This window comes from Malania oleifera, chromosome 5, assembly GCF_029873635.1.
Source record: "Malania oleifera isolate guangnan ecotype guangnan chromosome 5, ASM2987363v1, whole genome shotgun sequence".
Lineage (NCBI taxonomy): Eukaryota > Viridiplantae > Streptophyta > Magnoliopsida > Santalales > Ximeniaceae > Malania > Malania oleifera.
The window spans coordinates 19,380,542-19,395,476 of record NC_080421.1 but is presented as its reverse complement, the minus strand read 5'-3'; the positions used below and the strand labels follow the sequence as shown (position 1 = coordinate 19,395,476).

Genomic DNA, 14,935 nt, shown 5'->3' with positions numbered 1-14,935 from the left:
TTTCTAATCTCCCTTCTAATTGGCTTGATACTTCAAGTAGTTCTTAATTCCTTGTAATATGGAGCGATTTTGTTTTTCTTTTCCTAAAATATGCATTTGAAGCTCTCACTATAAAGTAGCCCATAAGATTTATTTCAAAAATCCCACCCAACAAGACGGACATAAAAATAAAAATAAAAATTCACGTCACAAATTTGATATGTATGAAAAGGGGTAATTGCTCATTTTTAAACCTGAGTCGAAGTTTTATTGTCATTTAAAATTTATTTGTTCATTACTATATATTTGGGCTGTGGACTAGTTATTTTCATAAAATATTTCAAAAGTGATATGTATATTAATTAATATGTCAAATTGAAAAAAAAATATATCTTTACACTAAAAAGTTAATTTTTTTTAAAAAATCAAAATATTCACGAATATGCGCACCAACTAGTTTTACCAACCACAAAAGACTTTTTTCCCGAATATCATAACAAAAGAACTCGATGACGACTGCCTAAATTAAAGTGCAAGTATAAACATTTTCTTCGAACTCAAATATTTGTCTTTTTAAATTATTTCTTCATTCATTGACTCAATATGTGAACATTCATGAGCTGTTAATTCATTTTCTAAATACTTACGAGAGCATTCAATTCACCCACTCATCTACTCAACCTGAAACCTATATCAAGAGTCAACATTTTGTGCTCTTATCTTATGGTGACCACTCTCGCGTGGCTCCTTGTGGAATGTGGAGCTAGCTGATTCAAGGAGATCCTACTTTGACTCTTAAACCCTAAATTCGAGGAAGAATGTGCAGAAAGAACCACAGGCAGCTAGATAGACGGAAGGTAGAACCAGAGAGCTGCGTCCAACTCTCCTTTTCTGAGATCTGCAGTGGTTGAACTCAGAGAACTCAAGATTGGGAAATGCGATCTCTTCGGCAGACTGACTTTTCAACTTGGTTGGTGAGTTTTACATGCTTACTTTGCTTCACTTGTGGGCTTATGCGGCCCTCCTCGCAGCTTTCCTCTTCCTTTCCTTTCTTATATGCCCCTTTTGATTGGGTTTTGTTTTGACTACTGGACGGGTATCTGTCCTGTCGGCACACCATCATATCAGATCTGCTTGCTACTTGGGGTTTCAAATACATATAGTCCATTAATTAAGTCAACATTCTTTCCTGTTTCTTTCATTTTTATTCTTCTTTAATTTTCTTGATTAGTAGTTTTCCCATCCCACCTCACATGATTTTGACCTCTACTTCACAGCTATGTGATGAATGATTCTTCCTCCCCCTCTCTTTGTAAACAACCATACAACTTGGATTAAAATGTTAATATGGTATCAATTGATTTTGTTAACACAGATCAATCAAATTGATATTTGAATATAACTGGTACGATATTAATATTAATACAATTTGCCACAAAAGTCCAATTGAATCCTATAATTCAAACCACTTGCAATAGAAAAAGACAACCTATCTATCTATCTATATATATATATAAACATCTTCCTTTGAAAAATTAGTTGTATATAACTTAATGTGGGAGAGACTATTTCTCTAATTAAAGGGATAAGAGCACTTGAAAAGAAATATTTTGTAGAGTACACACATTCCAACAAAAATAAGACATAATGTTCTATGATTAAATCTTACATATATATATACCCAAGTCAAGTCAATTGTTCTTTAAATGTTCTGTGATTAAATCTTATATATACATATTTAAGTCAAATTAATTTTTCTTTAAAATTTCACATTCGAATCAATTTGATTAACAAATACTAATAATTAACTGATTATATTAAAGGGTGGAGGAAGACTGGGGAAGAACATTGATAAAAAAAAATTTAAATTAACCTTAGTATAAGAATATTGATGTGAAGGGATTGTAGCTCAATCCAAAACATTAGGGAAGACATTGCACTTCATATAAACTCCTTTTTTAAAAAAAAATTTTCTCAAAAAATAAATGTAAGAAAAATTTTGAATTTTGTCCTCACTACAAGAAAAAAGGTTATTAGTGATGGTTTTAAGCCATCACTAATAATCAAAAAACGTCACTAATAGTATTAGTCATGGTTTTTTCGGTATTAGTGACAATTCCAACTTTGTCACCATATCTGCGGATACTAATACTTATTAGTGGCGAAATATTCAAATCGTCATTAATAGTAGAGTATTAGTGATGGAAAACAACCGTCACTATTAGACTACGACCGTCACTATAAATCATACATATTGTCAGATCAAATTCGTCACTAAAGGGCAAGTATTAGTGACGAATTTAATAACCGTCACTAATATGACACTATTAGTGATGTTCAATAAACCGTCATTAATGTTACACTTTTAACTAATAATATAATATTAGTAACGATTATAAAACTGTTACTAATATTTTGCCTTTGTGACGAAATTAAAAGCAGAAAATGGTGATTCTATAGTGATGATTTTAGACTTTTAGTGACGATAAATAAAACGTCACTAAAAGTTCATCCTGCTATTATTAGTAACGGTTTTGTAAACCGTAACTAATACTTTAAAATAATTTTTTTTTTTTTTTTTGCAAATTCCTGTAGAAAATGAAAATTTTAGTATACACACTCACTAAACTATCTTGTTATACTAAGGCTTTTTAACCACTTACAAATGGACATGACATCTATGCCTTGTACTTATTTCTAAATGCTTAACCCATGCTAACATGAAAATCACAAAGTTAAGCAACTGTTGTCCTTTGCACAAAATTAAGTGTTAGGGTTCTATCTTATATACCGTAAACCCACTTTTGAATATGCAAAGCGTAAATCAAAATCAAGTCATCATTCTAGGCCTAAAGTACTATTGATCATAAATGACTAATATATATTGAGTGCTTCTCATAGCTATAACCAAATTAGAGGCATCCACTAGGGGATTGGTCCCCTTGAGCTCAAATTGTAAATCCTTTAATTTTGGTTTAATCACTCCATAAGAAATCTTTACCAAACCACGATCATATCAGGTACAGATTCATCATTTCCTTGGTTTGTATGCTTGTTCTAAATTGTGATAATATTTATAGGATACTTTCCATTCTCCGAAGAGCATTGTTCAAGAAAATTCAAATACTCATAAATGCTCTTTGCCTAAGCGATTGGACATATCCACTTCCATGAAAATATCTTGAGTCATGTCCACTTATATTGAATACTCTTCGAACTTAACATAAATTATAATCCTTAAGAGTATTTAATCTACTTCACACGCATAGCTCTCAAACATTAAATCAAATCTTTTAAAGCTTCAACTTTGTGAATTAAGTTAAATAGCTAAAATGATTTATATAGGTTTCAATCTAGTTGATAGAACATTCAAAGAAACCTATGCATGAACCTTAACATTAAAAGCCATTTGAACTTAGGCCTCTCACTTATTGTAAATCATAAGAAAAGAGGCAAATATTGGTTTAGAACTCTCAAAGAAATATCTATTGTGACCTTTTGGTCCTCTAAGTTGAAAGCATCTAAAGCCAAGATATATATCATTTTAAATCTTAATACACTTGGCTAAAGAACCTAAAAAATAAGAAAAGACATAAAATGAATAAGCGCACAACTCAAGGGGAGCATATATTCTTTCATGATTATATACATTAAAATGCTCTCAATTCTTATTTATGGTTATATGTTTGTATGCTCTTGTGAGAACATTTCTGCACTAATCTCATAACTATCCATTGTTAGTTATTGCTCATATCATCTATTGGATAGTTCATTTCTTTTATGAGTTATTGATTGAACTACTGAAAAGCATGCTTGTATTGAAAGCCTCCTGCATGGCGGATGCAATGATATAATTTATATGCTAGTTGTGGATATTAGGTTGTTGCTTGCTTTATATGACTTATCTGTTGAAAACAACCCACTATCAGATACAGGTTTTATGGAAAATTGTCCTATATACAAACGACATGCTACCGAAATTCTGCCAGGATTTTTCCATATAAAACCTTGTATTAAAGATGATTATGATAAAATTAAAGTTAAAACATTTTTTAAAGGATGAGTGAAACCTAATAGATAATTAAACTTCATCCTAACATAATCATCAACCTTTTAGAAAGGCTCAGATCCATCCCTATAGGAAGTGCATAAATGATTCATATGAATCATTTTTGTCTACTGAATATTGAGGCTCTTAAGAATACCCTAAACATTATATCCAGTGCTTAAAGATTTATAATTTGATATGGAATGTTCATGGGTCATTAATTCCAAAGTATGCCTTAATATACACTCTCTTATGCATCTATGGCTTATAGGGAAGACTATATTGAACATATGATAAAATCTCTTAATAGATAACCAGTATAGCTGCATTAAAAGGACCGCTTATACTATCTGGTATACCTAGTAAAATCAATTTTTGATTAGTATAAGCAACACATTTCCTTTCCTAGGATGCACAGTAATTACATAGGATAGTACATGTGAGATCCAAACCTTTATGTATTATGAAGACATGTACACATTTAGTTTGCGTCTTAGGATAAACTTGGTTCATGGACACAATTTGGTCAAATTCTTTGGGTTATGAAATTTCACTCTAGACCCAAATGGTAGAGCATCATCCCTTTTAAATTGAATGTCCCATATATTGATGATGGTCTATTGAATAAGGAAATTGCACGATTTAGGGGGAGTTTTTCATTTTGCACACACTCATTGTGTTTTGAGTTGTGTCATCCTTTTTGAACCCCTATTGCATACTTTTGAGTATAGTCTTGATTGACTATCGTGCATTTAAAAATGAAATGCAATATGTCATGCATATGCACTGAATGATTAGTATTTGCTACATGTTGAATTCATTGATAGGATGAGTATATAAGAAATGCACTTAAGTGAACATCAACCTTGAGCTCAATTCAAGTAAGCGTGCATGCAAATATACAGGAGAATTTAAGTCTCATTCTTAGGTTAAATTAATAAGAACTTAATGCCTAAAATCTCTTGCATGCTAAGTAATACTAAGAATATTGAACATATGATGGATGTGCTTAAATTAAATTCATTCTTGAGCGTAAACACACTTATGTATGCCCGAGACTATACTGGGAGTTTAAGACCCATCCTTGAGAAAAGAATTATAACTCACCAAGCTCCGTGGACTCATACTATTAATTGGTTTTACTTTTTGAGTCTGATTTGTTCCATTACTTATACTGTGTTAAAAATTTAATGAACTCTCATAATTAATATCAATATAAGTAGCTAACAGGTCTAATGTACAGTAGAGATGCTTCCTAGATAGTTCATAGCTTACACAAATTTAGGGGAAGCTTTCAAATAGGTTTGCAAGTCTAACAACTACTATAACTGTTGATATCTTTTATTGGCTTAAACTTTGTAAAACTTGACTATTGTTTGTGATGCATAACTTTCATACCTACTGCATATTGATGGTACTTATGTCTTATTACATTGATCATATTGGAACTATTTGAGTAGTTGTGGATAAACTGTTAGGATTTATAAACTAAAACAAGTTATTATTTATACAAGATCTATTTTGGAAAGTTTCATTTTCAAACGGCACTCTACCGAAATTTTTAAAAAACTTTCCAAAACTTATAATGTATAAATATAATGTTTACCCATTGCCTAGAGCTCTTAACTCTTATGGCCATTTTTACTGTTGCAAAAGGGAGAGAATGAAGAGGCAAAAATATTTGGGTTAAAAATGGTTTTTATTTAATGCATATTGATAGGGGACGCCTTCTGAGGCTATACCCATATTTTTGCTTGATGTATTTGTCATCATCAAAAAAGGGGAGAATGTTGACCTTAAAGGTCACACCCGGTTTTGATAATGACAAATACCTGTTATATCTAATGCGTGTTTGAGGTTATGTGCAAGAACTCTAATTGACAGATCATAATGCACAAAGAGAGATTGAAGTTAAAGACCCAATTTTTGTTGTATTGTATTTCTTTTTTATGTAAAGGGTTTGTAATAGTAATTAAGGTCTATGGTTTGTAATAATCACACACACATCACATGCATGATCTAATAAGTAAGCTCAAACCAAACATAACTGAAACAGGACCTAGAAATGACCCTAGGACACTCACTCACTCACTTGTATGTGTTAGTCATTTGAATAGGGTGGTTGTTGGCTGAAATAGGACCCAAATGCACAAAATGTGCACACTCGGTCGACCGGTACTTCATGTTCATTTGGCCCCTGGTTGACCGACCAAGGACTAGGTCAACTTGTTGACCACAGCTCGGTCGATCGAACTATTACAGTTCATTTGATCTCGATCGACCGAACCCCCCTAAAGTCAACTTTATTGACTTCCTGGTCGACCGTGCCCATATTGCATTGTGTCAACTTGGTCGACCGAGTCCCACGTGTGAGAACTCAACGATCTGGTCGACCGACTGGCTCAGTTCAAATTGACCTTAGTTGACCGAACCTTGCGAAAATTGCAAAATCACCTTTGGACATATAAGTCCAGTCAACCGAGACCGCAGTTCATTTGTAGCCCAATTGACTGAACCCCAAGAACTTGGGTTGACCGAACTTGTCCTTGTCAACCGGTGCTCTCAGGGTGGTCTGAATTTTTTACCATGGTTAACTCGTTTAAACAGGGTTAATTTAATTAAATAATATTAAAACTTTTCAAATTATTCCAACTATGTCCTTAACGGTTGTAATTTAGGGGAAGTCTATAAATACTCCCTCATTTGGAATAATTAACATGATATTAGCAATCTTGATTAGGAGAAATTTTTTGAAATTCCCAAAATCCATAATACTCATTTCTAAGCTCCATACACTCATACTTACCTTCTTTCATTGCCAAAAATCTTTTGTAAGTTGGATTTGAGTGTTTGATTGCTCTATAGGTTTGCTCTCCTTTGTGTTGTGCTTGATTAATTCGATTTTTCTTAAGAGCAAAACCTTAAGTATTCTTAGGGGACTTTGTTAATAAGTCTCTCCTAATAAGAATTCATTTGATCTTCTGAGATTGCATATTCATTGCAACATATTGAGAAGCTCGTATAATATTTTGGTTGCAAAATCTTGTCAAAATCATTTGCAAATACCTATTGTGTCTTATCTTGAAAAATATTCAGAAAGATATTTGTTTATGAGGTGAAAATCTTTGCTACAATATTCTTTGAGTCATATCTTCTGTTGAACGCAAAAATTGAATATCTTTTTGCAAACCAAACTTATACATTGCTTGAGCTTGACATGATTGAGAAAATCTACTGGTTGAAATATATGAAGTTTGACTGAAATTATTGTTTGAGCATTTAGATTGAATATTTTGTGATACAAAGATCATACTAGTTTACACTCTCACGCACTGATTACATCGACTGCAAATATATTTGAGAGTTAATATATTAAACCACCTTGAGCTTACTCATTATATCTTATTGGTGGTGTATGTGATTGCACATAATTGGGTACACATTTGCTTTACACGAAAGCATAATCACTGTACCATTTCATTGTCAGAAAATCTGTTGTATTTCTAGGCACGGGTCTGAAGAGGGAGACTAGCCCTTTGAAATAGTCCCGGATTGGCTTAGACCCAGTTAGAAAAACTAGGTGTACCATCCTGCCCGGTTAGAAAAACTAGGTGTACCATCCTGTTAAGGTACAGGTTAAGGCACTACACAAAAAACTAGTTTTTAGTGATGAAATTATTAGTGAATGATTCAAATTCTTCACTAATAGTAGGGTATTTGTGACGGTTTTAGTAACTGTTACTAATACGACAATATTAGTGACGAAATTGAAATTGTCACTAATAATATCGTCACTAAAAATCGAAAAATATCGTGCGAAAATATTTTTCGCGCAGAAATTATCCTGGAAAAATATTAGCGATGATTTTTGTAGTGTTAGAGACGAATTAAATCCGTAACTAAAAGATAAACATTAGTGATGATTAAATAACTGTCACTACTATTATTTAAAATAAAATAAAATTTTTTTAGTTCAGAGTATTAGTGACGAATTTAAAAATCCATCACTATTTTATATATATATATATATATATATATTCGGAGTATTAGTGATGAATTTACAAATTTGTCACTATTGGCCCATTATTAGTGATGGATTTGAGAACCGTCACTAATACTTCATTTTTAAATAAAAAATAAAAAATTTTAGTTCAGAGTATTAGTGATGAATTTGTAAAATTGTCACTATTGACCCATTATTAGTGATGGATTTGAGAATCGTCACTAATACTTCCATTTTTTAAAAAAAATAAAAAAATTTTAATTCAGAGTATTAGTGACGAATTTGTAAATTCGTCACTATTGGTCCCTTATTAGTAACGGATTTGAAAACCATCACTAATACTTCCCTTTTAAAAAAAATTAAAAAATTTTTAATTTGGAGTATTAGTGAAGAATCTGTAAATTCGTCACTATTGGCTACTTATTAGTGACGGATCTGAGGACCGTCACTAATACTTCCTTTTTAAAATAAAAGTAAAAATTTTTTAGTTCAAAGTATTAGTGACGAATTTAAAAATTCGTCACTATTGACCCCTTATTAGTGATAGATTTGGGAACTGTCACTAATATTTTCATTTAAAAAATAAAAATAAAAACATTTTTAGTTTAGAGTATTAGTGATGAGTTTGTAAATTTGTCACGATTGACCTCTTATTAGTGACGGATTTGAGAACAGTCACTAATACTTTCCTTTTATATTTCCACACTTTATATTTACCGCACCTATATGTTATGATGTGAATGATGTGCATGATTTAAATTTCAGCATCTTATATTATCTGTGCATTTAGGATTGTATAGAAAGACCCTAGGTTACCAAATCACATTGACTTCTGACTTAACCTAGGAGAAAAGTTTAAAATTTCAATTCACCCCCCCCCCCCCCCCGCCCCTTTTCCTCCAGGCAATACACGAAAACTAACAACAAGAAAAGTCAAAATAAAAGTTGTAGTGCATCGATCCGACTATAGTGCCTGTCATCGTCATAGTGGTCTGACAGCCGCAAACCCTACAAAATCATAATTATACAAGAAATTAGTATATAATATTTGAACATATATGTGTATACTATAATTAAATATGATTTGATAGTAAAATAATCGGACAATCAGACATAGTTAAAAAAAATGATACAATTGTAAAATAACTAAATTTGATCAGTCGAAAGTCAGCCCACTCGGCTCGGACCTTGTATGGTTGAATTGTAAGCTAAGTTTACCAAGTAGTTTGTTTGTATTATAACTTTACTTTTAAGTAGGGAAAAAGCTCTCAAGGAAGAGTTTTTGGGGACCGTTAGATCCAGAAGGTCCAGTTCGATGTGACAAACGTGTCAGGATTGACCACACTTGGTTTGGACCTTGCATGCTTGATTTGAACACCTAAGTGCTTAAAAATGAATTAAGTGTAGTAAGTTCGCCTTTGAGCATATAATTTTAAATTGGCATGGAGTTTTTTGAGACCGTCAGATCTGACATGTCCAGTTTGATGTGATGGACGTGTCGCGACTGACCACGCTTGGTTTAGACCTCGTATGCCCAATTTGGACACCTGAGTGCTTAAAATGAACTAAGTTTATTAAGTAGTTTGTTTCTATCCTACCTTTGCTTCTAAGTGGGGAAAAGGCTTTCGAGGAGGAGTTTTTGACGACCGTCAAATCCAACATGTCTAGTTCGATGTAACGGATGTGTCAGCACTGACCTCGCTCTATTTGGACCTCGTATGCTTGATTTGGACACTCGAGTGCTTAAAAATGAATCAAGTGTAGTAAGTTTGCCTTTAAGCATATAATTTTCAATTGGCATGGAGTTTTTGGGGACCATTTGATCCAACATGTCCAGTTCGATGTGATGGATGTATTGGGGTTTGGACCTGTATGCCTGATTTGGACAATTGAGTGCTTAAAATTAAGTAAGTTTACTAAATAATTTGTTTCTATTTTAACTTTACTTCTAAGTAGGTAAAAAGATTTTGCAGAGGAGTTTTTGGGGATTGTCAAGTCTGGCACGTCCAGTTCGATGTGATGAACATGTCAAGATTGACCATGCTTGGTTTGGACCTTGTATCCCTGATTTGGATAGCTAAGTGCTTAAAAATGAATAAAGTGTACTAAGTTCGATTCTAAGCGTATAATTTTCAATTAGCATAGAGTTTATGGGGACCATTAGATCCAGCACATCTAGTTTGATGTGATGGACGTGTCAGGATTGACCGAAGTCAGTTTGGACCTCGAATGCTCGATTTGGACACATAGGCCACGCTTAGTTTGGACCTTGTATGCCAGATTTGGATAGTTGAGTGCTTAAAAATGAACTAAGTGTACTAAGTTCGCCTCTAAGTGTATAAATTTCAATTAGCATGGAGTTTATGGGGACCATAAAATCCAACACATCCAGTTCGATGTGACAGACGTTTCGGGACTGGCCGAACTCAGTTTGGACCTCGAATGCTTAATTTGGACACATGGGTGTTTAAATTCAACTAAGTATACTAAGTTCGTCTCTAAGCATATAATTTTCAATTGGCATAGAGTTTTTGGGGATCGTCAGATCTAGCACATCCAGTTTGATGTGATGAACCATTCAGGACTAACCACGCTCGGTTTGGACCTCATATGCTCGATTTGGACACCCAAGTGCTTAAAAATGAACTAAGTGTAGTGAGTTTGCCTTTAAGTGTATAATTTTCCATTGGTATAGAGTTTATGGGGACCGTCAAATCTGGCACATCTAGTTCAATGTGACGGATGTGTTGGGATTGATCGAACTCAGTTTGGACCTCAAATTCCCGAATTGGACACATGGGTGATTAAATTCCACTAAGTTTACTAAGTTGTTTGTTTCTATTCTAACTTTACCTCTAAGTAGGGCAAAAACTTCTATCAATTCATTGCATACACAATACATATAATAAAATATGAAAATATAACCGTATAATTACATTGTGTAATTTACAACAACTCAATTTCAAAACTCGCAACACAAATTTTCCTAACGCATACTGAGTATACCTGATCTAATGAGAGGATAAGGCACCTGCAGCATCTGGACGAGATTGGCGCAACATTTGTTCCATCTATGCTTCCCAGTTCTTCATTGCTTCCATCTCCACTTGGATGATGGACACCTTCACTTGCCAAGTGGACACCTCTTCTTTAAGCTACTAGTTCTCCATTTTCACTGTTTGCCCCCGGAGAACCATATCCTTCTTTTGAAATTAGGCTTCCCTACGCACTCGATCAAGCTCGGCACGAGACGCCTCGTCAAAGTAAATGTTGATGTTGGGGCGATGTATCCACTACCAATACCATTCAACCAGCCCCCCCACGTGTTCCCCAAGCACCTGCCTGCAAATGTCATCATCTGAAATTGGCTCAATCCCCTATGGAGTAGGTGCATTCTTCAGCTCAACCATCCTTACCATTTTTTAGTCATGAAAATGTAGAAAATTAATAAATAAGAATACAATTTTGAAATTTTGAATAAAATAATGAACTAAATAATATATTTGATGTACATGTTTCCTCTTTGCACCCAGGCACCACTCCCCGACGGCCTCTGATGTATCCTCTGATAAAGATCTGTCGTCGGCTCCAGGTCGCCAGTATCGAGATCACGCTACATTATCATGTAAAACATAATTAATATTAATTAGGTTTGGTGTAAATATAAATAACACTTGTTAGGTAATAATTAGACATATAAATATAGAAATGACCTTTTAATGTGTTACGAACAGCTTCGACCCACCGCAATGCGTCGTCTTTAGTTTGTTGCGGTTTTGAGCATTTTTCTTCTAAATAGCCTACGAAAAAGAAAAAAAAGACTTTTCATTACTTAGCGACATCAATACAACAAAGTAGTTATAACAATACAAACATATCACCTGATAGGACAGGTCACGGAAATGGCGACACACCACCTCCTAATCATCAAAGGAGATCATATCGAATAGGTGAGCCTTTACCTGATCTCTCATCGCCTTAAAATATTTGCGCATTTCAGTGCAAAAACTCTTGAACCAAATGCACAACTAAGTGTTCACCACCTTTTTGACATGGTCAGCGCTAAAAATGTCCATATCAAACTTTACTTGCATATGAAATAGATATAGAATGTTCGATAGTTAATTGTGTAGTATATTAAAAGTGAAAGAAATGGTTTATAGTTACTTACCAAGATATGCTCATATAGAACCAAGCGCTGCACCTCTATCACATCTAGCCATCTGAAGCAAATGACTAGAGCATATTGTCGGCATATAATGCCGATCTCCCATGTCTAACTCATGCACCAATCGTTTAACGGGGCCGTGAATCCTGGATGAATATCGATTCAGATCCGCTACCCCCCATTCCTCTCCGGGTGTTTTTTCATGACTGTGTTCTTTGCTGCACCATGGCCTAACCTCGTCATCTGTGTCCTCGATGATGTCAATGCTGCAAGAAGAGTTAGTTTCAAACAATACTGTTATCATTAACGTGTACCACCATAAATATATTATTCTAAATCAAATACTCGTAACCTTACCAATGCTGCTCATCTTGGTGGGCAACTCACCCTAAGTGTGATGCCCATATGATGGATCAACATCCTCGGTCAAGGGTCTGGATGGCTCAAATGGTGACGAATGAGGACCAACGTCCTCCGCCGGTCTTGAGGACGTCAGAGCATCCTCGAGGGACGATCAAGTTGAGAGCCTAGATGTAAGTCGGCGAGGGTGACTTCCTGGTGCCATGTCTGCAAAATAATACATAGAAAAATACAACAAGATTGGATATTAGATGGATGCATAGTAAATCTATTTTCAGTTATTTACACATGTCACATACATGGTGACAACATAACTTGCTTACCCCCTATACATCCTCAATATCGGTATCATCCTCACTTTCTAATATGTCTTCATCTTCACTACAGTACTTGGCTAGAGTTTCGTCTTCCCCATCAGTTTTATCATTGTCCATGAAGTCAATGTCTTCATCAGGTTCAATTCCAATGTCAGCAGTCTGTACGAGTTCTGCCATTGCACTAACCATACTCAATGGTATAGGATCGACTCCTTCCTCGACAACATTGACAACAGATTGCGTTGCTACACGGATAGATGGTTCGTTGTCCTGGAAAGCATCCTCATTGACACACTTCTTCGTATCTACAACTTTTGTAATAGCATACAAACTTCAGGGAGAAATTTTTTGGGTCACATGACATTTACCCTTTAATTTTGAGTCCTTAAGGTAAAACACTTGTTCTGCTTACATCGCTAGCACATAAGGGTCATTTGATACCATGTCTTGCTAAAATTGACACTAATAAAGTAGGCATATGTGTTTATCCCAGTCTTTTTATTGCTAATGTCCCACCAGGTACACTTGAACATGTGGACGATTCTATTGGCTTTATAATGAAGCTCTATAATGTCATCCAATACACCAAAGTAGTCAATTTCCTCAACATCTTTTGCGTCTAGCAGCGCAACCCCACAATTTTGGGTTCTTCTATCCACTTCGAGGGACTTCGTATGAAATCGTAAACCGTTGACAATGCAACTTGTTGATCAAGGCCACATGCCAATGTGTACAAATGTTTACTTTTCGTTGGTTCTTTATTGTAATACATGACTTCCATCTATTAATTAAAAAGGAGCTTAGATTTCACAAACCATTAATATTGAAAATGTACATTGCTTCGAACTCACATAAATTTTGTTACTTACATGGCTCCCAAACCAATTTACAAATTCCTTCTTGGGTCTTTCATCAACATTCCTTTCATGTTGGGTCAGCTTTATGTTCACTATACACAACAATAGTAAATATTAATGTGTGTGTGTGTGCGTGTGTGTATATATATATATATATATATATATATATATATATATATATATATATGTAAATACAATGCGAAGTAAGGAGTTTGGAACCATGTACTCAATATATGGAACAGTTTCATCACAATTATTGAGGACGTAAAAATAAGCCTTTTATAGGTCGTCGATATCAATGCAATCGTAAACTCAAGTACCAAATGTCTGAACATTTCCTAGAAATATAAAGCTCCTCTGTTCTTCATCTTCGACATTAATAGCATGAACGTCTACATTTCGCTTCTCACAAGTGATCCTTCTATCAATATCATGTAGATACATTGAGCAAAATGCAATACATTCACTGTCAATGTATGCCTTAATGATTGAACCTTCCGGTTGTACCTTATTGCGCACATACCCCTTCAAAGTAGATAAGAACCTATGCATTTTACATAGCATTAGTGACATGTACACCAAAAAATAAAAATAAAAAATGAGGAAATCACGTGAATATTGTAGAAGGACTTTATAATTTACCTCTCAATAGGATACATCCAATGATATTGCACAGGTCCTCCAATTATGGTCTCTCTTGGTAAATGGACGACTAGGTGGAAGAATGCTAGCAGAAATATTTTCTTCACCTTGCATAGTATGATCACAATGTCTTTCTCTAATTGTGTTAGTACGTTGACGCTCAATTTTTTGGAGCACAACTGTCGGAAGAAGATCATCAGCTCAATTAGCACTGAACGAACATCTTCAATCAAGTATCCACGAAGGAAAATGGGTACAACTCATTGTAGAAGGACGTGACAGTCATGAATTTTCATTCCTAACATCTTCCCATTCCTTCATGCTTATGCATCAAACTATGTTCGATGCATACACATGAGGGAACTTCACTAATTTCAATCATTCGAAGAAATTATTCTTCTCATCCTTTGAAAATATGTAACAGGTTGATGGCATCAGAAGTTTGTCCCTATCACAAAACAGATGCAACTCAGGCCGTATTCCCATATCTTCCATATATCAGTAAGCATTTGCAATGTCCTTTGTTTTCCCATTTATATCCAGTAATGTACAAATGACATT

At 34.4% G+C, this 14,935-nt stretch overlaps 1 protein-coding gene across 1 annotated transcript; it reads left to right on the top strand.

Moving 5' to 3' along the window:
* Positions 1-697: 697 nt before the first annotated feature.
* LOC131155645 (uncharacterized) lies at positions 698-13,265 on the top strand. Its single transcript, XM_058108907.1, has 2 exons — positions 698-953; positions 12,946-13,265. Exons 1-2 carry the CDS (start codon positions 915-917, stop codon positions 13,234-13,236), a joined length of 330 nt encoding a protein of 109 aa, XP_057964890.1. The 5' UTR covers positions 698-914; the 3' UTR covers positions 13,237-13,265.
* Positions 13,266-14,935: the final 1,670 nt, after the last annotated feature.